Consider the following 23,944-nt stretch of genomic DNA (forward strand, 5'->3'; position numbering starts at 1 on the left):
TGGGGATCCTAACCATGTACATTCACCAATTTTTACTCAACCGGACAAGGTCTCTCTGATCTCCCAATTGTATCTTTCTAATGAACTGTTTCAAAATATTCATGAGTCAAGAGCTTGTTTCGTCATTTTTATCATTGAGGACCGTGTGTATTACATATCTCTATTTGCAATCTGAAGTGCTGTTTTACTTTCTCATGATTGAGTTTTTTGATGTCCTTGTTTGCTTGCTCGCCCTTCCAATTCAATGCTTACATCATCACTCTCCCATCGCGCGCGCCTCATTTCAAATCCCTCAGGTAGACCTGCTCACTGCAAGAAAAACTCTAGAAACTGCTTGCAGTTGAGATGCAAGATCTCAAGGCAAGCTGTGCCTCATGCAAGAATCAAGCACTGGGTGATTCAATTTCCATGCACATTGCATAATTTATGCAAGAGGGAGTCTAAGGTACAAAAAACTGAGTACAGGCTCCAAAATACTGAGTTGATACTTGTGCAAATTCCCCTTTCATGTGAAAATTCCCCTTTCATGTGCACATACCCCTTTCATGTGCGTGTATCCCTTTCATGTGCGTGTATCCCTTTCACAATGTGTACATACCCCTGTGAGCCGCGGCTCCCGCGAGCTCACAGAGAGGTTCACAGGAGTATCACCGACCGACATCGACCACCGACTTAGTCCCCAGCTCTCGCTATCCTAGTTCGGCAGGGAAGTACTGAGACTTCCCCCGAACTAGGTGAGCAAGACCTTTCCTTCTTTTCCGTTTCCCTCTCTCTCTCTTTCAATTTGTATTTCGAGGGAAGTACTGAGACTTCCCCCGAACTAGTGCCCCTTTGCAATTCACACAGAGGTTCTAGAACGTCGTGCCTTTGCCCTTCGTCCCCTTAGCCCACTCAGTGAAGTACCCCAAATCTGGGCGCTTACAACCCCTTTCATCATGCTTTCATGACCCTTTCATGTTTACATTTCCCCTTTGAGTTTTTTACATCCTTTTCAACCCTTTCATCATTCAGGTTTACATACCCCTTTGATGTTTACATATCCTTTTCATGTGCAAATACCCCTTATTGCACATACCCCTTTCATGCATACATACCCCTTTCATGAATACATACCCCTTTCATGCATACATACCCCTTTCATCATGTGTACATATCCCTTCTATGTGTTAATACACCTTCTCACATTCCCCTTTCATGTGTACATATTCCTTTCATATGTACATATCCCTTTCATGTGTACATACCATTTTTATGTTATTCTGGCTGGATTCAATGGCACACGGAGTTTTTTCTAAAAGAAAATAAAAGGGTGCTCAGGAGGATGCTCATTTGCAAGGTTGAACATTTGTCTCAGCCTACTGCATGAGCTCTACAGCATGTTAAGCATTGAGTTGCTGAACAAGGTGCACACTGAAGGTGCACCAGCATGGAATTTGGGTGCTTGACTCCAGCTTGAGCTGAGGCTTGATTCAAGCTTGCTGCATCTCAACTGCAAGCAGTTTCTAGAGTTTTTCTTGCAGTGTGCTGCTCCTTCCGGCGAGGGCCTCGCACACGTTTCTGCCCCGGCTGACGAACGACCCGAACCAGCTATTCAAACGTTGTGATCCTCTCTAGAGCTAAACCTGCTGATTCTCTAATCCATCCTTTGAATTGCTTTGCTAAAAAACCAGTGCCTCCAGTTTATATAACCTCTACAACTCGGCTGTCAATTGTACCCCTCGTTTCACTTCACCTTTAATTGAGTCATTACGCCAGCAATCATCCAAGCATCAACTCAGGAGTTCCATTGATGGAGCAAATCGATGTTGGTTTCATCAATGATCGCACGGGAGCGACCGTAAGAACATATTTTCTATGTATCTTCTATCCTTCAGTTATCAAACGATCCCACAGCACTGACATCCTCTGTCACAACCCCAATCTGATCGTTTGCTCCAGGAGAACGATCCCACTGTTGAACAGGACAGCGTGCCTGAAAGCCAACCTCGGCTTCCTGGAGCGCTTGTACTTCGCGATCACCCCAATCGCCCTAATCTCCTGACTTCTGCCTGCCCAACTAGACCCGCTGCTCCACCTCCTCTCTTAGTCCGCTTTACGGACCGCTGGTCGCATCACCCACTTGTATACTCGTATCCCACGCGCCAGAAGATATCCTCAAGTTCCTTTCCTCTACAGCCGCCATTTCCTCGGACCCGAAGCGGATCAACAATCTACTTCCCGCTGATTGATCCCCCAACCATCTTTTCTTTTGGTGGATGGTTTGATGGGGTCCTACAAAGCGATCTTTACTGTTTTAGCTTCGATCCAGCTGCCTCAAAGCCAAACTTAACGGCCAAAGTCGTCGCAACGCGAGGTCCAGCCCCAACTCCTCGATCCGACCCCCTGTTAGCTGCAGCAGATGGTCATCTGTTTCTCTGGGCCGGAATCACGGAAACGCTAGATGGTGCCGAGCAAGATACACGCCTCTATTCTCTTTCGCTATTGACAAGTTCCTGGAGTCGCTACACAGTCTCAGGACCCTGTCCAGCTGCAATGTTTGGATCGACTACAACAATCTTTGAAGGCTTTTTTTACGTCTACGCTGGCACTGACATCAATGGAATGGTTCACGATAGCCTGTGGCGAATTGACCTAGATCATTGTAAGATTTTCGCTCTTTGGGCTTATACATGATCTCAAAGCTGATCAATATCTCTCTGTTCAAAATATTCTTCCCTCCAGTAACCTCCAACTCGCTGTGGGAGGATATTTCATACCCCCATAACCCACCCGCGCGCATGGGCCATTCAGCGATTGTATATTCTCGCTTGTGGATTGTTTTTGGGGGTTCAAATGGTGGCAACGTTTTCAATGACATATGGAAGTTCAATTTTGGTGATAAGGAGTGGAAATCTGTAGCTTGTTCAGGATCTCTTCCCCCTCCGCGCCAACAGCATTCAGCACTTCGACTCGGCAACAAAATGTTTGTTTTCGGCGGAGTAGATGGTCAAACTACCAAACTTTGCAACATTTGGGCCTTGGACCTTCTGAGTACTTATTGCTTGTGTTTATATGTCCAACTGATCCTTTCCCTGCAGCTGAACACAAGCTTCTTTGTGATATGTAGGTTATGCTTGGTATGAGGTCGCTTGCGAAGGAGGTGCCGAAATAATGACTATCGGCCAACTCACAGCGGCGTGGGATGAAACAATTTACTTATTTGGTAGCAGCACTCCCACTGCCGGCCTGCCCCTTCGTCATTCGCTCTACCACACAATGGACTGCTCGAAAATAACTTTGTCATCCACACAATCCCGGGATTTCCAGTTAGCTTTTGGGGATGTCTGCAAAACTGTTGTGGCGCTGCCACATGAACTGTACCGGACAAACGATCTACCGTGAGTTTTCCTCTGATAGATGGCCTCGATCCTAATGCCTCCCCAAGAATTGGTGTTGCGTAGAGTTAGTGCAGTAGGCGTGCATATCATCCATGCCACGGCTAATTCTACAAGGCACTGATTCTTGGGGAAGCCGTTGGACCAGGGAGGTGCTGGTGTTATTTACGAGTAGTGCAGTCGGCGTGCACATCAACCGTTCCACGGCTACTCCTATGTACACCACACCTCTTCTGCATTACCACCAAGCAGTGCTCAAGATTATTTGGACCGGCTATTCCTGTCGTATCCCTTCTTGTAGTGAATTGTGCAATGTGTTTTTTGGCTGATATCAAGTCTTAATTTGTTTATTCAGCCCAGGCAAACGCTCACAAATGGGCAAGGACACTAAGCGATTTGCGCGAGAAAAGGCAAAAAGAGAAGCACCTCTTTGTATCCCCGGGCAGCACAACAACATACACCACCGTACCGTGCCACCTTCTCGTCAACACGATCCGTGCCCCAATGAAGTCATTACAACTGACCAAACAATCCGAGAACATTACGTATCCCTGACCCATGGTGTTTGCATCGTTGCGCCAAACAACCTTCCTCCATTCTGCATGGCAGCTTGGTATCCGTTCGAAACAATGGCGGCCAGCGAGAAAAAAGGTTGGGAAAAATTTGTCCTTCACCTCCTTAGCCGAATCAACTATGTTTCCGAAATCAACACAAACGGGCCCCAAATTCGTGGATCTTTATGGGGCGACGGCTGGCAGAAATGCTCAAAGAACACTGAACACTTTGGACGGTTTTGCTCCGTGGAGTTTTTGCGGAAACAGATGAAGCTCCTGAAATTCGACCCAGAGGACCAGAAAGCCCGACTCCTTGAAGCTGGACAGTGGATCTCTGACAAATTGAGAAGGTTTGCGCCTGGCGTCCACGACTCGAATCAAAAGCTGCTCATCACTAATCAGTACCCTTCGATGAATCACACGGAGTATGGCGAACCCTATACATTGGCCGACTTCTCCTCTTTCCTGACCTTTACCATGTACAACTTTCACAATCATCCGCACACCGATAACAATGTGAACGACTGGACGCTTGTTGGTTCAATTCCGATCTTCAACCCAAAAAACTCGGATAATCCTCAGATCTTGGCCGATGAAATGTTTGACATGGAGGGGGGTCAGTTCTCCTTTCGCGATTTTCAAGTCTGTCTAGACTTGAACAAAACCCTTGGTGTTACACTGTGCGTATTCAGATCTCAAGATTACCGCCATCAAACTCTGCCTGGCTGTTCCCCTTCTGGAATGTATACCAGAATTGGATTTTCTTGTCAGATAAACAGGAGAATGGCTAATGCTATTACCGCTTATATCAATGGCTTATATAAAAAAGATTTAGACATTGGGGGCTTGCAGAATCAAATTGACAATGCAAACGCTCCTCCAAAGAAAAGAAATAAATAGTTGTTTTCCAAATCTTTTTACAATTGGTTTTAAATGAAATGTCATGATTTCCTCTTTTTTTTATGTTCCTTAATTTCCAAACTCTTCATCCAACCCATGTCTTGAAGTGATCTGTCTTCAATCCAATTCAAGTTTCCTTCTCAAATGTCCCAAACAGTGCTTTGATCCACATCAATTTGTGACAATGTATCTCATCAGTTGTGAAAGTCAATTTCTGACAAATGAATGGTTTGGATGAATGTGGAATATTAAGTTTTTGATGAAGAACCGGTCAAGTTTCTTTCTCAGCAGAATCAATATACCACGCTGAAAATAGTCACAGTGCTCATGCAGTGTGCTTAAACATTTGTGAAAGTAACTGAGATTAAGATTTCTGGTTCAAATTGACCAAACATATGTGCATTTATGTATGAGTTTTGTCACTTTCTTTCCTTTGGACAATTTGAAACATCACAAGCATTTCTCACTGCATTTTGTATTTGAGGATGAAATCATATATCACAAACCATTCCAACAACTCCCTCAATCCCTTGGCTGGATTTTATACTGCAATTATAATCTGATGAACAATAAATCTTTGTGGAGATTAATTGGGCTTTATTTAAGCCATTCAGAGCTGTAATCAATTTAGACAAGGTGTTCTTAGCACTTGTTTCACTGCAGTCAATCCATGGATAATTCTATGCAAGAATGAATGTGTAACAACGTGAAAATGGGATTATCAAAAATTGGATCAATTCAACATGCCATGAACAACAGCTGGCATCATTGAAATTTAGTACTTCAGCAAGATAAGGTTATTTAGTTGTACATTGAAGCCACTAAGCATTAGCATTAACTATTATTTCTAGGTGCAAGTTGAATGGTTTGTTTGTGCTCAACTGCAAGAAACAACATATCCTTTTCAGAAACATTTGTCACTTCCCGCTGGTGCAATAAACAAATGGCCACAAATAATTCAATTATACTTACAGGAAACTGCTTTGATATGTTCCAGTTCAGTTAAAACTGATTTGAATTTGAGTTCTGGGTTATATTTCAAGATGAGTTATGGATGATTCCCAAATTAGTTTGAATTCAGTTATGAATTACTTATTGATACTGTCTGGAAGAGTTCAGGGTGAGCTGTGCATCAGTTCTGAATAATTTTCCCCTGTGACAAGAAGACTTTTGGGATGAGTTCCAGACCACTTATGGATGATCTTCCTGACTATATACAATACTGCTTAAGCTATATTTACTAAAGGCCTCCAGCACAGTTATGGAAAAAAATTCACGTAGGGCACTCCCTGGAGAGTGGGAACATATCTCCCCTGGTGAAAGACGCTTACAATATTGCCGCAGGCATATCTCATGCACTACATATTCAGAGTGCCAGACACACTTTTGATAGTGGCGGGCACCCTTTTGATAGTGGCAGACACACTTTTGATAGTGGCGGACCCACTTTTGATAGTGGTGGATGCACTTTTGATAGTGGCGGACACACTTTTGATAGTGGCAGACCCACTTTTGATAGTGGCAGACCCACTTTTGATAGTGGCGGACCCACTTTTGATAGGGGCGGATGCACTTTTGACGGTGGCGGACGCACCTTTGATAGTGGCAGATGCAGCACAGCGTGTGCTCTTTTGCGCCCTGCGTGCTTAGCGTTAGCGCAATTGCGCCTATCTGTGTTAACGCTACACTAAAATCTAAAATGCATCTGTGCTAACGCTACGCTAAAAGCTAAAATAGCTTTGCACCCTGTGCGCGTAGTGTCAGCGCAGATGCGCGCAATTGCAATAACGCTATGCTAAAAAAGAGCGCATTTGCGCTGTGCTACACTACACTAACAGCTATGGTTAGCGTAGCTGACCCACTTTTGGGCCTTTTCAAACTCATCTGGGGCCTTTGGGCCCCAGAAAAGCTTGCATTGAGCCATTATTCAAATTTATCCAAATATTTGAGCTCAAATTTGCCCGGGAATTATTTGACTCAAATTTAATACGAATACAAATACTCAAATCAATTTGATTTGATGTGCTAGTCTTTGTTTCCAGGTCAATTTAGGCATTTTCAGTAACCCGCCAAACTACAACAACAGGAATCCTTGCAATTTAAACCTATTTCTAGATTCTTCTTTCAAACCCTTTATTGAGTTGATTTGCTCATGTAAAAATTGTTCAACCTTTTCCTCCACTCACACAATATTATACTTTTCCTCAACACTGATTCATTGGTTATTTCAAAATCATCTGATGTCCCCAAATAAAATGGTTTCACTTATTACATCATATTTTTTCAGTGGCTGTGAGGGAGACTTCAAAACAGTGTCTGAATTAAACCTGATCTTAATGCACAGTCTGAGACAAGCAGCGGCGAAGCCGCCCTAAAAGTTTAGTTGTATTTATTGCAACATTGATGCAGGCTAGTTGTAGTTCAAATTTTGTGACCATTGAAATTCAGTATTACATCAAACTGATACTTTGATAAATATCTTTCACAGCCAATGATTTATGGCAGGACAGCAACAAGATAGAGCTTATTACCTTAAGTGGTGATGGCAAAAACTACATCACTGCTACAAAATAACTGTCAGCAGATTACATCTTGTACACTGACTTGTCTCATTATCACCAAACAAATGTATGCTGTGGATCTCCATTAAAAAGTGACTAGAGGACAAGGCGGCTTTGCCGCTGCAGGTTTATGGTCCACCCTCACAGCTGAGTGCTGCATATAAATTACTCTATTTAGGTTGTGATGGATAATCACTTTACCATAAGTTCCACCTTGACCAAATGCATATTCATCAAATCAGCCTTCATGCCTAGTTCATTATGCTTTAATTAAATATGATTGAGCTAATCTCTCTGCATTTGAGATTAGATATGCTTATATGTAGTGATGCTTATACTAAGACTATCTTGTCTAATCTCCAGCATATCCCTTAACTGACTTGGCCATGCGTCAGTAGCTATTGGGCAGGAGGAAGACCCGTTTTGCCGGACCATGGGGCTCGGTTGTAATCCATGTTTATTTGAAGGATCGCCCAACTTCATTATGTACATAAATAATTACCTCCCTTCCCGGTGGAGGAGGTTGACCATATTTTGTGTTTTGGTGGGCACCTGCGTGTACTTTTTGCAAACGGACATCCCCCCCAACTCCTTGCACTTATCAGAACGTGGGTTACATCCCTCAGGACCGGCTAGATCTTTTCTAGCTGCCTGTTGGGCTTTCTTTCCCCTCTACATCCCTCCCCTTCCTTCATGAATTTTTTAAGGTTGACAAAACTGACTAGTTTTGAGACTCGTCCTATACAATGCTGGAGCACTTCCGTCCAATCTGCAGCCCCTGCAGATGCTGTTTCACAGCCGCAAAACCTAAATTTTTGCGGAGAAATGCAGCCCCAGAGTCTAGAGAGGTGAGAGCTCTTACAAGATTTTGTTACAAGATGGACCAATTAGAGTGTTTGAGCAACATCTTGTTTTCCAATCTGCAGGTATCGATGCTGATCATGCACACCTTTGTGCCTGGTACGACAAGATAAAACAGCGCAGTCCGCGAGGATTGCCTGTAGATCCTTTGGGCACACTTGTTTCAACGTATGGTTTCTCTAGGTTTCTCTCCACTGAACATCCCAACATCTGGATTCTTCCCCTCAAGATCGGGGCCTGCAGACACATACATCCTTGCAGACCGATGATCGCCTCCGCATCTCTGACATCAGATTGGTCCAGCTCCACCGCAGAATTATGCGCTAGTTGCTGTGAGCTTGGTTTCCGAGCGCGACGGGTAGGCCATCTCATGTCTGTGGATTGGATGGCCTCGTGACCATTGGCTTCGGGTAGTAATGGGGCCACGGCCGGGGGAGAATCATAACATAGATCATGGAAAGAATTTGGATGTCTGCGCAAATCTTCTCGAGCCGCTTATCTGCCACACTTACAGTTACCACTACACATACGCTGTTCTAGATGGGCGTACTCAGGAACCGGTGAGAAAAACACCGCAGACTTTCTGGGCACACAAACAAAAAATATTGGTGCAATGTTGTGTCCTCTTTAGGAGCTCTGTATGTAAACAGAAGTTTTAGACTGGGTGTCGGGGTCAGTTCATCTCGTCCATGATTTCAGCTAGTTCGGCTTCCCTACCAAAGTTTTCAACCAGCGTAAGAGTACAAGGAACGGAGAATTAGGTCATTAATTTTCAACGCACGCATACACACTATTAAGAAGAAATCGCTTACTCTTCGGCAGTCAGCTCGAACTGGGGTTCTTTTTTCGTGTGAGATGCAGGCTCGGCATGACTCGGGATAGAGTGGGTGCCAATGTGAGGGGCGAAGCGTCGCTGGAGAATTGTCAGTTCCCATTTGCGCAGGGTCCCGTCTAAGCCCGAGCTGACGAGCCAGGGCTTGTGCGTCTGGGAGTCGATCCAGATTCTCAAGCAGTTGACCTCGTGCCAATGACCTTTGAGGGCGCCGAACCAGCCATTAGAGACTGTCTTCAATGTGGCCGAAGGCGCTGGTTTGTGCAGCGGACGGCTGGACGAGACGGCCTGTTCCTGATGCTCGATAGCTTCGAGGTTGTAGATCCGGATATCTTCGTCCGTGCTGCCAGTGATCAACCAGTTCGGAACGGCCGTCTCAGCGTGGACTGTCTGGGCGAAGAACAGGGGGAGGTTGAGGACGCAGCGGACGAAGTAAGGCTGCTCGATGCGAAGGATGTTGACGATCCGCTGGGTGGACGAGGGCAGGAGGTCAAGGGCAGAATGGAGGACGGCGTTGTCGGCAGAGGCCGTCCAGAGTTGCGCACTGGTCTGGTGGTCGATGTCGTGCCGCAGATCACAGCCGATCTTGATATCATTGATGCTCGTCTTGTGGGGCCAGAAGGTGGAGTCGATGGTGGCTTTGGCGGTCTGTACGTTCGAGGGGATGAGCCAGACTTTGAGGGCGCCCATCGAATTGGCAGACACGAGCAGATGGGGCAAGGTGCCGCTCTTCCTGCTGGAGTACGCCTCTTCCTCTGTTGGACAGACGGTCGGGTATGAGTTCAGAGAGTCAATCGGCCGGGTGTGTGATTTGAGGGTCCCGCGACACACCATCGGAGGATAGAGGGCGTCCGGCCCCGTGGACCGAGTGCTCAAGGATGGAGAGTTGAAGTTTGGGAGACCCGCCGGGGCGTCTTCTATGGCATCTTCAGCCGCGATCTCCTGCTCCGTTTTTGACCGATTTGCCTCGATCTTCGCCCGCCTTCGCGCGTGACATTGCGCCTCAATCTCGCTACAGTCAAATGACTCGATCGACTGCTTGAAGTCCCACAGTCGGATGTCCCGGTCTGTCGAGCCGGACACCAAAAGACCCAGATTAGGGATGATATGGATTGACTTGACGAAGTCAACGTGGCCGGTAGAGGTTGATAATAAGACTTGGGTCTTTCAGGAAACAAATACAAATCAGCTGTATCAAAAAAAAAAAGCATATACAATGCTCACCTCGACGTCCCATGTTTTGATGGTCTTGTCCCACGAGCCCGTGAATAAGATCTTGTGTTTTTGTTGCGCTGTGATGGGATGAGTGAAGAGGCTGGGAGGGAAGGATGGTTGGAGGTTTGGGCGTGTTAGCTTTGGGTTAGTGGCTGGTGAGCCCCTGGCAACTGGCTGGCTACGGTTGGCGATGATGTGGCACTTGCAACAACATAACAACCAAGGGCGGTGCGGCGTGGCATTTTCAACAAGGTAGCGACCGAGTTTTGCGCATCGAGGCCTATTTAGGCGTAGACACAAATGGTGGTGTGAGTGCGGGTGTTGAGTATATAAGGAGCCTCTGGAGTGGGGGATGAAGCTAACTTAACTAAGTCTCACCCTCCTACAGGTGGAGTGGTAAAACACTGGTCGCATTGCGCCGACCGGAGGGAGGGACTTACGCACTAAACGGACTTACAGGCTGACAGCATTTGGTTTTTTGGTGGGGACTTTTTTAAAACTGCCCTCACCCATCCATTTCCTGTCCAATTTCATTATTGTTTGGATTTCCATGATGACCAAAGTCTTATATATCCATGTACTATACCCACCTATCCCCAACCTGTCTTCTTGATGTGCCATGTCCCTTGTAAGAGCATCCTTACCAGTGACTAGTTTAGCTCAAAACTAGCTAGTTTAGCCACCAATCTCAACCACACCGGGTGTAGCTAAGCCCAAGCTAAATTAGTGAGAAGCTTGAATTTCAGCTAACCGTCACTACATTTAGTGACGGTTAGCTCGAAGCTAACTGCCATTTCCCGCGCCCACCACTCAGCTCCACCCCGCACAAGCAGAACCGATACGGCTGAATCGCTGTCGCTAAGTTAGTTTGCAACAGCTGCGAGTCAAAACTCGCGCCAACATAGCTCGACCGGTAAGGATGCTCTAACATCATGAGTTTTGGATTCTGTACAGTGTGAACTTTGTAATATAGGATGAAGCAGACCACAGATAGTCACAAGAAATAGATCTGAGGGATTCTGAAGGCCTCAAAAAATTCAGAAAAAGTTGGAGAGATTCTCCTTGATCTTGGGAATCTTTTGTTCCCCCAAACCTTTGCTGCCCAATGGGAAAGGGTGAAGCCAGAAACATTTGAAAAACAACATAATTCTGATTCTGTCAGCCCAAACTTGGACATTGGGTGTAAGTCCCTCCTTTGGAGGGTCCCTGCGGGACAGCGTCCCCCCTCAAATAGAGGGACTTTGTTAAGTTAGGGGATGAAGGCCAGGCGACTCCCCCGGCTGCGTTTCCAGCGGGGGTTTTGTCTCACCCCGTCCGCTGTTGCACTTGTGCAGTCTGGCAGGGATTATTTGTTGGCCCCCCTTTGCTTAACCGCTGGGGGTCATCCTCCCACTTGTTTTTTGACCCTGCTAGACAGGGATGGACAGTGGGCCATGATATCTCAGCTTGCTGGATTAGGTGGCAGGTTGCGGGTTGCTTTTTTGAATAAATTGTTGTAATGTGACTTTGTTGTGCCATGTATTTTATGTGGGGAAAACCCTGGCCTTTTTCTTATGATTTTTTGTAAAGGGGAATCCCTGGCATTTTTTTTTTGTGATTTTGGTATTTTGTAGGGGGAACCCTTGATTTTTTTTTCCATGATTCTCAAGCTTTAATATACTTGGATGTACAGCTCCAAAAGCTGGATTTCCCTGCAAAACTCTAGACTTTTTGTTTGTAAATCAGCATCTGCAAGTATCCCAGATTTGACATCAATTAATCAAACGGATGACTTCCTGTATCCTGAATTGTATGATTTGGAAGGACACTGTAAACCTTGTTTACAGGTAAAAAAATTCTGCAAACAATTTTGACCAGCAAGCAAGACTTAGCCTATCTTTCTAAATTAACAGCTTTAGCCAAAATGAAGACCTCCAATACATACTGTTCACTCAAGAATCTGCATAATTTTGAAACTTGTGTACTCAGCTGCTGCTTGAGACTGCTGCAACACTGAAACATTGTAAGAGAAAGTTTACTGTGCATAGATGTGCTCATTTATATTAATGTCACTTTTTGAGTCAAGCATGTCTGAAACTATACACAAATTTTTCACTGTATCCAATCTTGGAAGGCTTTTCCCACTGCTGGTGCACAAGCACCTAAACCTAATAGTATGTACATAAAACTGTCATCCCCTTCTGTGGAAAAAAAAGGGTTCCTACTAATATATAAAGGTGGTTGCAAATTGTTTTTGAGCTTGCTTCAGGACAAAAGACCACTGATCCACAAAATATGCCCAACTCTTGTCTACTAATTACTTTTATAATATGCACCTTCCAGATTTTTGGATTTCAAGCAGTTGAGCCACTAAAGGATTTGGTAATTGATAGAACAGACCATGCCACAGAATCATCCATTTCAGATAGCACCATAAACACCAGGGGAAATATAAATGAAGTTTTACACATAGGTGGAGGAAAAAAAGATGATTTTATTGCAAGCAATACACAGCCATCATCCCTTGAAGGTAAGACTAACCCTATTACTATTATTTATTTTGTAGGTCAAAATAAAATGATTGGTCTGAATCTTCTTTTTTTATCCTGCTGATTCATCTGCTCAGTTATTCATACTGCAGCTACCAGTGCAAAAAAATCAAGAAAACCTAGTGTAACATCTGACAGAGAATTGGAAAAAGGCACAAAGGAATGTTACACAAGAACCTTGAAAAATTTTCATATCTGGAAATCTAGTGTCTCAAAGTTGCACCTACATAAGGCTGAACTCCATGTAATTAAACGGGATATGAAAGAGATAAATAAAGCACTTGAAAATTTGTTTCAAAACAGAATTGATGAGTTCAGAGGTAAGCCATGTCAATCAAAGGAAAAGAAAATTGAAGTGAACAGAAATCCTGCTGCATCAATCAAGGAGAAAATGGAGACAAATTGGCTAAATTTGGTAGCAGATATCAACAATTTGTGGGAGTTTCTAGAGCCTATTGATGAAGAGGAATCAATCTCATTTGTCAGAAAAGGAAGTAATTTCATGATTGATTTCTTCATTGACTTGCAAAAGCATCAAATTATCACTAAGAAGAGTCTCTCCAATTTCTTAAACAATGAGGGCGGCTCAAAAATAATATCCACATATGCCTACAACAGATTCCTTCAACCCAGATTAGATGTATGCAAGCTTTACATGAACTTCAATGTTAAACTGAGTCTTCTTGAAGGACCTGCAACAGAAAAGGTGGCAGATCTTTTGAAAGGTTAGTCAAATTAAATAGAAACTAAGGGGAAATCCAAAAAATTATAGATGACATATTTCAATGATTCTCTTCTTTACTTACAAATGTACAGTTTTAAACAAGGATGCATGGATACAAATTGAATTTGATTATTTAAAGTCTCAAATCATAGCTTATTCTCAAGAGGCTCAAAAAGAAGAACCTGATGACATTCAATACTTATGTGACTGGTTCCTTGGATTGGCAGCACCAAAATCCATGGACAAAATATCAGAAAAAATAGTGATAGATTTCATGAAAGAATCTATTGTTTATTTAAAAGGATGGATAAATGTACACAATGCAGTCTGGTGGCAAATAGAAGCAAGATCTCTTATTTCAACTAAGCTTGTCTATGACATGATCAGTTTCATCCTGCGTTATAACCAACAAATCAAAACTACCATTGAAAGAGAAAATCAAGGGGACCAATTTTTTATTGACATGTGTGTAATTGAGAATTGTGTTTTGCTTCTATCTAGCATATATCACTCAATATATGTCAGGGCTAGAGAATATCAAAGCCTCTTGGATGATTTACCCTGGATACCTGATTTTCTGGTGGATAGCAATGAAAACAGGCAGGTTTCACTCTTTTCTGTAAATGAACAAGAGGCAGAAGAAATAGGAGATTGTTTTGACAAGGATCTAGAGCCATGGCTTGAAGAAATTAAAGAAAATGAATCAGTTCAAAAATCCATCCAAAAGTGCAAATATTTTATTTCAAGGTGGTGCTACTCCTGTATGAAAATTTTTTATTGGGGGGAGGAAGACGGATATAAACATGCATATATAGCTCTCATTCAAAACATCCCCAAATCTTTTAATATCATCATCAAGCATTATGAGAAGTTATTCCAAGAAAGGCTTCCAAGAGAAAAGTTCAATGAAAGAATGAACAAGGTCACTTTTTATCCAAACTATCCTTTGCAGATCTAAAGTTTTCTTCTTTGGCTTATTTTTAGCAATTTTACTTGTCTTCAATCTCATTTTTATTTTTTATTTCACATTCATGTCACTCCTTTCATTTTGTGCACTATGCATGTGATGTTTTTCCCTTATTTATTATGCTTAATCAACATGCCCCAAGTTGATCAGATCTAAGTTTATTAAAGACAGATAATCACAAAAACAAGAATCAAGGGTTTCCCCTACAAAATAATAACAAGAAAAAAAAGAAAGTCAAACAACAACACCAGAACCAATACCCATCCTCTTCTAGAGAGGTTGCAAGTATTGGGCAGATAACCCCCAGCGCCCCGAATTTGAGGCAATTGCAAAGGGGGGTCATCAAGAATTAACCCTCAAACTGTGCAAGTGCAACAGCGGAGGGGTTGAGGACAAGCTGCCAGCTGGAAGTGCAGTGGCAGAGAACCTCCTGGGGTAAGAAAAATCTAAACCCCAGGTTTATATACCCCAACCAACTCACCCACCTTGAGTTTTTGGGTATGTATGCCTACAAGAACTGTACGGGCAGTCGCGAGGCAGCAGCGTGGTGGTGGCGTCGCCCTCCATGCTGTATGTTGTGTGTAACATGGAGGGTTGAGTACTGGCTGTACCAGTCACTATGCTCCAAGGCAGCGGGTTGCCCCTACTACAAAGGCCTGCCACAATGGTTGCTACATGCCGCGCCACCCACTCCGCTCGCCTCGCGCATTTCATTTGCTACACAGCGGGGCAGAGTCGGGGCGCCCAGCCGGCGCACCAGCAGTGCAGGCGCCACATTGGCGCCACTGGGGCTCATGAGGACACACAGTCATTGTGACGCCCCCTGTCATGAACCGGGGCGCCACTGGTTGAGGTGCGAGCTTAACAAAGCCTCTCTGGAGGAGGGCCCCGCAGGGTCTCTGTCTCACAGAGAGGCTTGCCCCCAAGCGGCGAGGTTTGGAGTGAATCCCGACGGGCCCAAGGCTCGGCCAACCCCCAAATTTCATTAAATCCTTTATTACACATCAACCACTGCCAGGATAGGCCCATGAGTGGCATGGCCTTGAAGCCTAGCTTCTTGCGCAGGCAGCCAGCCATCCACCATCCATCAAGCCCCTTGTAGAGCTGCTGGACATGCTTTCAAAAACCATGCCGAGCTTGTCCCAGCGAGCAGAGTGTGTTTTTTTCAACTCCTGTACACATTTTATGTGTGGCCTGCATATCGAATGTAGTTCAGGGTTCAATTCAAACACTAAACATACTTCATGTACTTATTAGAAGTAATTGAAACTTTCATGTACTTATCCAATAGTATGGTGTAAGATCAATCCTGGAATCCTGATTCCATGACTTTACATCCTTGTAGCTTTAAGGTCATTCAAGGCATCAACATGTGGCCTATGTAGTCTTGAAGGCCAGATGCAGACGTTCAATTTGGCACCTGGGCGGCCTATTTGGCCACCAGGATGCTATAGAAAAGTGGTGCCAAACTTTCACACCAGCCAAATGGGTGAAAGCTGTACTCAGGACTCACGCCAAATTTTGCCGCTTAGTCCCAAGTCCCTCCTTTAGAGGCTCGCACTTCGCGCGAGGGTGTAAGGGTTTCACCAAGGCTCCACCCTTACATAAGCTGTGTTGTAATAGAAGCATTATTATCCATGCTTATACATAGTATTCCCGCTTTATATAGTTTTGATCCCATCTCTTCTCTTCTCCCCCAAGCTGGTCTTCCCCTTCTTCCTTCTTTCATCGGCCGATCTCAGAAATTCACATTCTTTTTATAGACTTCAGGCCTTTGGCCCTCCGTCCCTCCGTACCTTCCAGTGAGGGTTCACAGAACCCTTACAGAGGGGCCCCTGCCCGCCCCTCAGAAGAGGGACTGACTAAGTTTGGTTGAGGTGACGCCCTCACACCTATGATAGTGGAGAGCTGACATCTAAAGGGTGAGTTCCCAGATGTTTGGGAAAGCACCCTTTAGACGCCCTTCTCCGAATTGGCGGGCAGCTTAGAGCCGCTTGAGCTGCACAGAGTGTGAAACTCCATAAAATATTATGTGTCCTATGGGAGTTGAACCCATGTCTCTTATATCCATGTCAAGTGTACTAACCACTGTACTAAGGACGCTTGGATATGAATAGCTGCAGGTGGGTCAATGAACATCCACTGGTGTCACATGAAGATCCCTAATTGAGGGGAAGACCTGTAAATGACAGGTCATGAATGAGTGACACCAGCAGGTATGATAAAGCTAAGAGTAGCAGGACCACAACCTGACACAGAGTTCGCCTGCCAAATCTCAGCTGCCCCCCTTGACTCTATTTCTGTGTGGCCTGATCATGTCTGCACCGCAACTGGAACTCCAAACCTGTGCAAGTTTATGTAAATATGTACATATTCCCTTGTATATACATACACAATTTGTAACTCAAGGTAACACGTAACTTGGACTTTGTCATTGGGCCTTTTGTTTTCTTCTTCTTACTTGTGCTTCAACCTTGCCTCGGCCATGGTATCCGACAGACACAAGTTCCACCGCTCTTCCCGACTTCCCGCGCGAGAAACTCGGCTACAGAGGCAATACCAACTCGCCAAGAAAAAGGAAGCTGAAGATGAGATGGTGGCATACCATGCGGACAATGCTTGATGGGCTGCTGAGCAAGCCGTAAGAACCCAAGATGTGAATGCACCCAATTTTTCTGAGGACTATTCAACTCACCCGGTGTGGAACTCTGGCCGGTGCTAGGCCGGCAGAAGTTCGGGGAGGGGAAAAAAAGAAAACTGAGAATAGGATGCGTATGCCCTCCGGGTGATTGGCCGTGAGTGTCAGCTGGCTACTATGTCAGAGCCACCGTGACATAATATCACAGAAAAATAATAAAATTGTTACATATGTTAAAGACATTATTACTAATCTCCTACATATGTAACACTATAAAAAGTATAAATATTACCTATGAAAGAGACATTATTACGCACTCTTACATATGTAAATTGTAGAATATTACTTCAGATTCCTAATCCACGCCTAAAATAAACTAGGGTACCTCACTGCAACGTACCCTAAACTCTTACTCCTTCCCTGTGTAAATTACACATGAAAATATACCCAGTTACCACGGATAAGGTAGCGCTCATGCTTATATGCTCATGTACATATGCTTGTAAGCGCCACAGACACCCAAAAAGGCCGTGATCACGCCATATTATGAAGATATGACACCTTCTGAGGCCCATGAGCGCCTAGAATGTTCCATTACATATGTAATGATGTAAATAAAACATTCTTGACGCACAAAGATAAGTCGAAGTACCAACCAATTGGTACATGTGATGTCATTATGTAGACCAAAGCAGAACAATTGGCCACACGTGACAGTCTGCATGTCCCAAACAGTAATTACTATTATGTAACCTGTAAATTAGCCTGAAACAATTACCATGTGTTTCAGACTAATTATGATACAGGAGCATCATAAGTGGCCCAATCTAGAAGATAGGACACACGTAACAACCCCTACTAGTTAGAAGTGTTTTAGACTAGTCCTGATACGGCCAAATATTACTTTTGCAGCCATTTGCACGCCCCAAAAAGGAATAGTCCTCCTGTAGCGTTGCCAAATTGGTCTAAAATCACGCCCACAAGTTGGCCAACCGCCAAATTGAGCCAGAATTACGCCCACAAGTTGGCCAGCAGCTATATGGCTCCCTGAGCGCTCCCTGAGGGCTTTCATGACTATTTAAAGGGCCCTCTGTGCGCTCCAAAGACCCTCCCTCATGCTATTACACCTACTCTGATCATTACCCGCTTCCAACACGTGCTCAACACCTGTTCTCTGCCTGGTAAGATCCTTAGTTGCTGACTTTAGCTCAATTCCTTCGTCTGAATCTGCTCAGATTCTCCCCTGAAGAACCTCAAGACTTTAAGGGCTTAATTCTAGTAAGTTTAACCCCTTTCTCTTGAGATTCTCCGCTTCATTCTTGCTGGGATCTAAACCACCCCTGCTTGCAGGCCCCAGTACTAACAGGTACCTAAATCTTCTGCTTTTGCACGATACCTTAGAGGGATCTAAACCACCCCTGCTTGCAGGCCCCTCTTATTTTAATTATATTAATTTTATTAATATAATTAAACTACTATTTCTCTATTTTTTCACGCCACACAACCTCTCCAAAGCCTTGGATATCATCCCCAGAGTCCTTAAAACTCTAGTATTTCACTTTGCAGCTCGTGTAGCTAGAAGGATTATTGTCCTTGGCATCACGCAGGCTGACAGTGAGTGAGCGCTGAGAGATTCGTGTAAGCGTGGGGGGGGAGTTGATTTTACGACGGCTGTAGATGCGCGTTGTGGTGGCCCCTCTCGTGGCCAGCTAGTCAGGAGCAACACCGCCGCCAGCGAGATCATCAAGGTCCCTCTTTTCCCCTCATCTTCCAACCTCCTTCAAGATCTTTCTGCCCTTCTTCCTTCTTCCTCCTTTCCACCTTTCCATCTCCTCTTTCCTTTCCATTCCCCCTTTTTTCCTTCATCCTCAAAATCCCCCTCTTCTTCTCAGTCTCCGTCCCTGTCTCATCTTTCTTGGTCCTAACACAGCATCTGCTGTGGGTTTATTCCCTGTTTTTGCTTTCTGGCTCCTTCTCTCCTGTTTGATTTTTGTCTGTCTTGAGTGTTTCTTTCTCCTCTGTTCTCTTTCCCTTTCTTTTCTCTGTTTCTTCTCCTTCTGTCTCATCTCATTCTGATTTCCTCATTTCTTTGTGTTGTGTCTTCTTTTCTCCTTCTTCTGTTGTCTGTTGTGTGTGTGTGCGCGAGTAGCGCGCGGAGGATATGATGAAATCTATGTGACATGTGGCTCTCCCGGAGTCCAAGTTCGCCGAACTTGGATGATGGGAGAGGCATGGCATTCTGATCCCCAGAATACGGACCATCACTGAGCTTATAGATCCTATCTTCAGAGTTTCAACTTACGGGCTCCGCCCGCCGATCATCCTTCATCAGAGTTTTCCGGATCTTTTTCCTTCCTCTTCCTTAAGATCACATCTCCCTTCCCCTCAAACAAAACAACCGCCGCCGAGGATCCAAAACCCCGGCGAACTTCTCAAAACCACCCAAAACCCAATAGCTATCCCTGATCCCCCCCATTTTCAGCGCTCATCACCACGGACCACCCAGCCACGAGGGCAGCCTAAACAGCACCCATCCCCTCACACGACTGCCTCCGCTTGTACGGACAGGAGTCCCTCAGCGTCGGCGGGGTTTTTGTTTTATTTTTTTGAGAGAAAGCCGGGGATACTGCCGGCGGGGTTGTGATCTAAACCAGTAAGGTGGAGGAGATCGGTGTTTTGCGGGGTAAAGAACTTAAAGACTTCAGACTTGCGGGCAGACAATTGCCAAGACTTAAACTTAGAATGTTGATGGATAACTGGGAATTTTATGGTTCAGAGTGAGTCCATGCTGCTCCAAAGCCTGAGTTCGAACTGAACTCCAACCTTGGAGTTGGTGACATGTAGCAGACATCTCATCACAACCTAGCGCGCACACGCGCGCTACAACAAGACAAGAAACAAAAGAAAGCACAAAACACAACACAACAAAACCAAGACCAACCCTCCTCATCAAAAACCTGTCCAACGCGCGCAGAGTGAAAGAAGAAAATAACAAACATGATGAAAAGAAAAGAAGGGAAAACAAAACCATCAAAAAAGGAGAGAAAAGAAGGGAAAAGAAAAACCTGAAACGTCTTGAGGATGCGCGCCACGCCGCGCCATTGAATCTTGAGGAAGCCTTGAGGGCTGGGAACTTTATGCCTTGATGTCTTGAATCCTGACGTCCTCCGGCGCGCGCCATGCGCGGCAAAAAACTTGATTCCTCCGCGTGTACCAGATTGTCCACCACACCGGTGTGGAACTCCGTCCGGTGCAGGCCGGCGGCAGTTGTTGGAGGGGAAAGGTTGGGAAATGCCCTCCGGGGCTGGTCGCAAAAGAAAGGGAGGATCTGTTAGCGATGAGGTAAGGGGGTGTTTGATTTACGACGGCGTTGAGCGCGCGTCCGCAGGGTTGTATTTATTGAAGAGGAAGGGGAAGGGAGCTGAGAAAGATGAGGAAGATTCGCGAAGAGAAGATCGTCAAGGGGCGCCGGAAGGCGGGGTCAGAGTGAGGGGGATCGACAGAGAACGCCATGTGCGTGATAAGATGATATCCCAGATCTTCGGGACAGATAAAGCTCAGAAAAATGCTCAAGACAGCAATGAGTAACCGTGATTAATAAAATTTTGATGGGAAAAAAATATGGTTCAGAGTGTCTCCCATGCCGTCCCATCATCTAAGTTTGGACAGAACTTAGACTCCGGGCGCAGCACGCAGCGGGACCTTCAACATACACCCACGCGCGCAACAAACACAAAAGAAAAAAAAAGAAACAAACAAAAAGAACAAAAAACCAAAACAAAACCAAAACTCAGACAAAACCAACCCACCACATAGCCAAACCTTCCAACACGCGCAGATAAGAAACAGAATCAACAGACAAGTGTAGAAAGGAAAGCAACAAAGAAGAGAAGGAAAGAAAATAAAGAAAAGCTGCCACACTACATAGAAGAAAAGAAACCCTGCGCGCCAATCCGCGCACCCTTGCCAATTTTGATCTTGACACTGTATTTACCGAATAGCACACCACATCTCCTCCCCAAATGCAGTCTATCCCTAGACTGCTACGCGCCTTTCGTCGAAGTTGAAAAAGAAATCCGCGCCTAGGAAGATCCAGAAAAAAAAAACCAGGAAGGGAAAAGAACCAAAGGCCGCCGCGGTGCTCACGAGTAAGGCATGGAGTAGGGTTTTGAAAAGCGGTGGTAGCTACCCTGGAGATGCCAACATTGGGAGGACTTACTTCTAGTCTCCTCTGCCTCCGCTGGAATAATTCCTTTTGACCTGGTCCGCTGAAAAGCGCCGCGCCAGCCGCGTACCATCGAGCTCCTCCAGAATGTAAGAACCTCCGCGCACCTGCTGAACCACGCGAAAAGGGCCGCTCCAACGGTTGGCAGATAACTTGCCCCACTGAACCTCAAGAGAGCGATTGTAGGCGAGCACCATGTCGCCGGGCTTTAAAGGCGTCCTGAGCCGACTTGCAGACCTCTCTTCCCAATACTTGATAGATTCTTCACGAGCTTTCATCATCTTCTGGTGCGCTAGCTCACGCACTTCCTCGCTGCGCTCCAATTGCCGGCAGCGCGCCGCCAAAAGATCCGCTGTGGCTTGAAGTTCATCCCAATCAATCCCAAGGTACGACTCCATCTTGAGATCAATGGGCAGGACGGCCCTTTGGCCAAAGACAAGCTCGTACGGAGAGTAGCCAGTCGAGCGCTTGGTTGAAATCCTATCGGCAAACAAGACTAAGGGGAGATACTTCCTGCAATTCTTTCCACTTTCGCCGGCGAGCTTGACAAGGGCGGCCTTGAGGGGACCGTGGCCGCGCTCAACCATTCCTTGACCTTCAGGATAATAGGGAGTCGAGACGCGGTGCTGGCCTGGGAGTTCTCGCAGCATCTCCGAGAGCTTTCCATCGAACTCAGAGCCGCCGTCGGTCGAGTAAGAGCGCGCCAAACCATAGCGCATAGTCCAATTTTCATGAAGGAACGTGGCCACGGACTCAGAGCTAAGGGTGTTCAAAAATTTAGCCTCCACCCAGCCCGAGAAATTGTCACGCGTCACAATGAGATACTGCGCGCCAGCTGCCTTGATATGTACGACGTCCATGGACACGCGCCCAAACACGGAAGTCTCGCCAGTAGGTCCACGAAGCTCCATCGGCCGACAAAGGTCGCGCTTCTGACATGCTTCACAGCTCTTGCACCAACGCAGCACATTTTTCTTCAAGGATGGCCACCAAAATTGTTCTGCAACACGTCGATAAGTCTTGACCTCGCCGCAATGACCCAAACCTTTGTGCAGGCTTTTGAGAACTTTGTCTTGCTTAGAGGGAATTCGCGGGCACGGGGAGCCCCGCTTCATGAGACAGCCCGCGTGAACAAAGAAGTCGACAGATTTGCGCTTCAGCACCCGGAAGTCGTCAGTGTGCATGCCGTCTGGCATCTTGAGATCTAAGAGATACCGCTCCAATTGCCGCCAAAAACCCTGTTGATAGCCTGAGTACTTGCCGTCAGCAGAGGCTAGGCAAAAACTCAGAGGTTGTGTGTAAGACCCTTCCTCATCAAAGTCAGCTTCTGGGATGGACTCATCTTCGCCCATGGGTCTCCTAGACAGGCCGTCTGGCATTGTGAATGATGTGCCCGGGCGGTGAACGATATCAAAAGAAACCAATTGAATAAAGGCAACCCAACGCATCATCAGTGCTTTGGGCAAGCTCGGGGCGTTGATCATCTGAATGAGGGATTGCGCGTCAACCTGAAGCTTGAAATGTTGTCCCCAAAGGACCGTCTGAAACTTCTTGAGGATCCGTGCCACGCCACACAACTCCAGCTTGGGCTGCGAGTACCAAGACTCAACGTCGGAAAACAGCAACAACTCATAGAGAGCGGGACAATCCAGGCCATTGGAATCCTCTTGAGTAAGCACGGCTCCCGCAGCGTGAAAACTGGAGTCCACAGCTAGTTTGATCTTGCCCGCGTCGGGTCTGTAGACAATCTTGGCTAGAACAATATCCTGGCCCACGATGGTCTTAAGTTTCTGGAAGGGCGCTTCACACTCCGCCAACCAGATCCATTCCGCGTCCTTGCGCGTCAAGCGCCGGAGAGGGAGGCAGATCTCGGATAAGGAAGGGATGAATATCCGCACATAGACTACCACGCCAAGAAAGCCGTGAATCTCTGATGCATTGATGGGAGTCGGCCAGGAGAGAACTTTATTCACCTTGCTCTTCGCCATCCTGCGACCTTCTTTACACACAATGTGCCCTACAATCTCCAGCGCGGGCACGCAAGCCGCCAGCTTGGACACGGAGACTGTAAGGCCGGATTCTTTGATTCAAAAAAGGACGCGTTCCAAGGTTTTCGCGTATTCCCAGATAAAGCGGCGTATGCCGGAATGCCAAGGAAGAACCTCGTCACCATAATCAGACACGGGGCCCTTAATACCCCCATCTTCAATGAAGATTCCCGCGTGATCCGGGATCTCGTCCTGGAGAATCCAAACCATCTGTGCTTGATAAACAGCAACAGAGTTTGTCGCTCCCTGAGGCAACTGCGTGAGTTGAAACCTGCCGAGCAGGGTGTCGAAAGTAGTAAGTGGTCGAGAGATTGGATGTAAGGCGCGCTTATTGTAGCCGCCCATAATATCTCCTAAACCATAGCAGGCGCGGCCTGCGAATGACTCCACAAACTCCTCTGTGGCCGGCGGAACGCCGGCGTCTTTGATTGTGACTTTGTTCAGTGGTTGAAGATTGTGTACAACGTGTATTTTGCCGTTGCTCTTGAGGACGCAAAAGACCGGAGAAGAGTAGCTT

At 45.8% G+C, this 23,944-nt stretch overlaps 1 protein-coding gene across 1 annotated transcript in view; it reads right to left on the bottom strand.

Annotated features, from left to right (window-relative positions):
• Positions 1-8,923: 8,923 nt before the first annotated feature.
• Positions 8,924-23,944, bottom strand: part of PtA15_1A189 (uncharacterized protein) — a gene marked incomplete at both ends in the record, with an annotated part of 49,020 nt that continues 33,999 nt past the window's right edge. The window contains 3 exons of the mRNA XM_053165189.1: positions 8,924-8,963; positions 9,063-10,246; positions 10,307-10,397. Of these exons, the coding sequence (XP_053016406.1) occupies positions 8,924-8,963; positions 9,063-10,246; positions 10,307-10,397 (1,315 nt within the window). The remainder of the gene's footprint in view (positions 8,964-9,062; positions 10,247-10,306; positions 10,398-23,944) is intronic.

Source organism: Puccinia triticina, chromosome 1A (assembly GCF_026914185.1).
Source record: "Puccinia triticina chromosome 1A, complete sequence".
Classification (NCBI taxonomy): Eukaryota; Fungi; Basidiomycota; class Pucciniomycetes; order Pucciniales; family Pucciniaceae; genus Puccinia; species Puccinia triticina.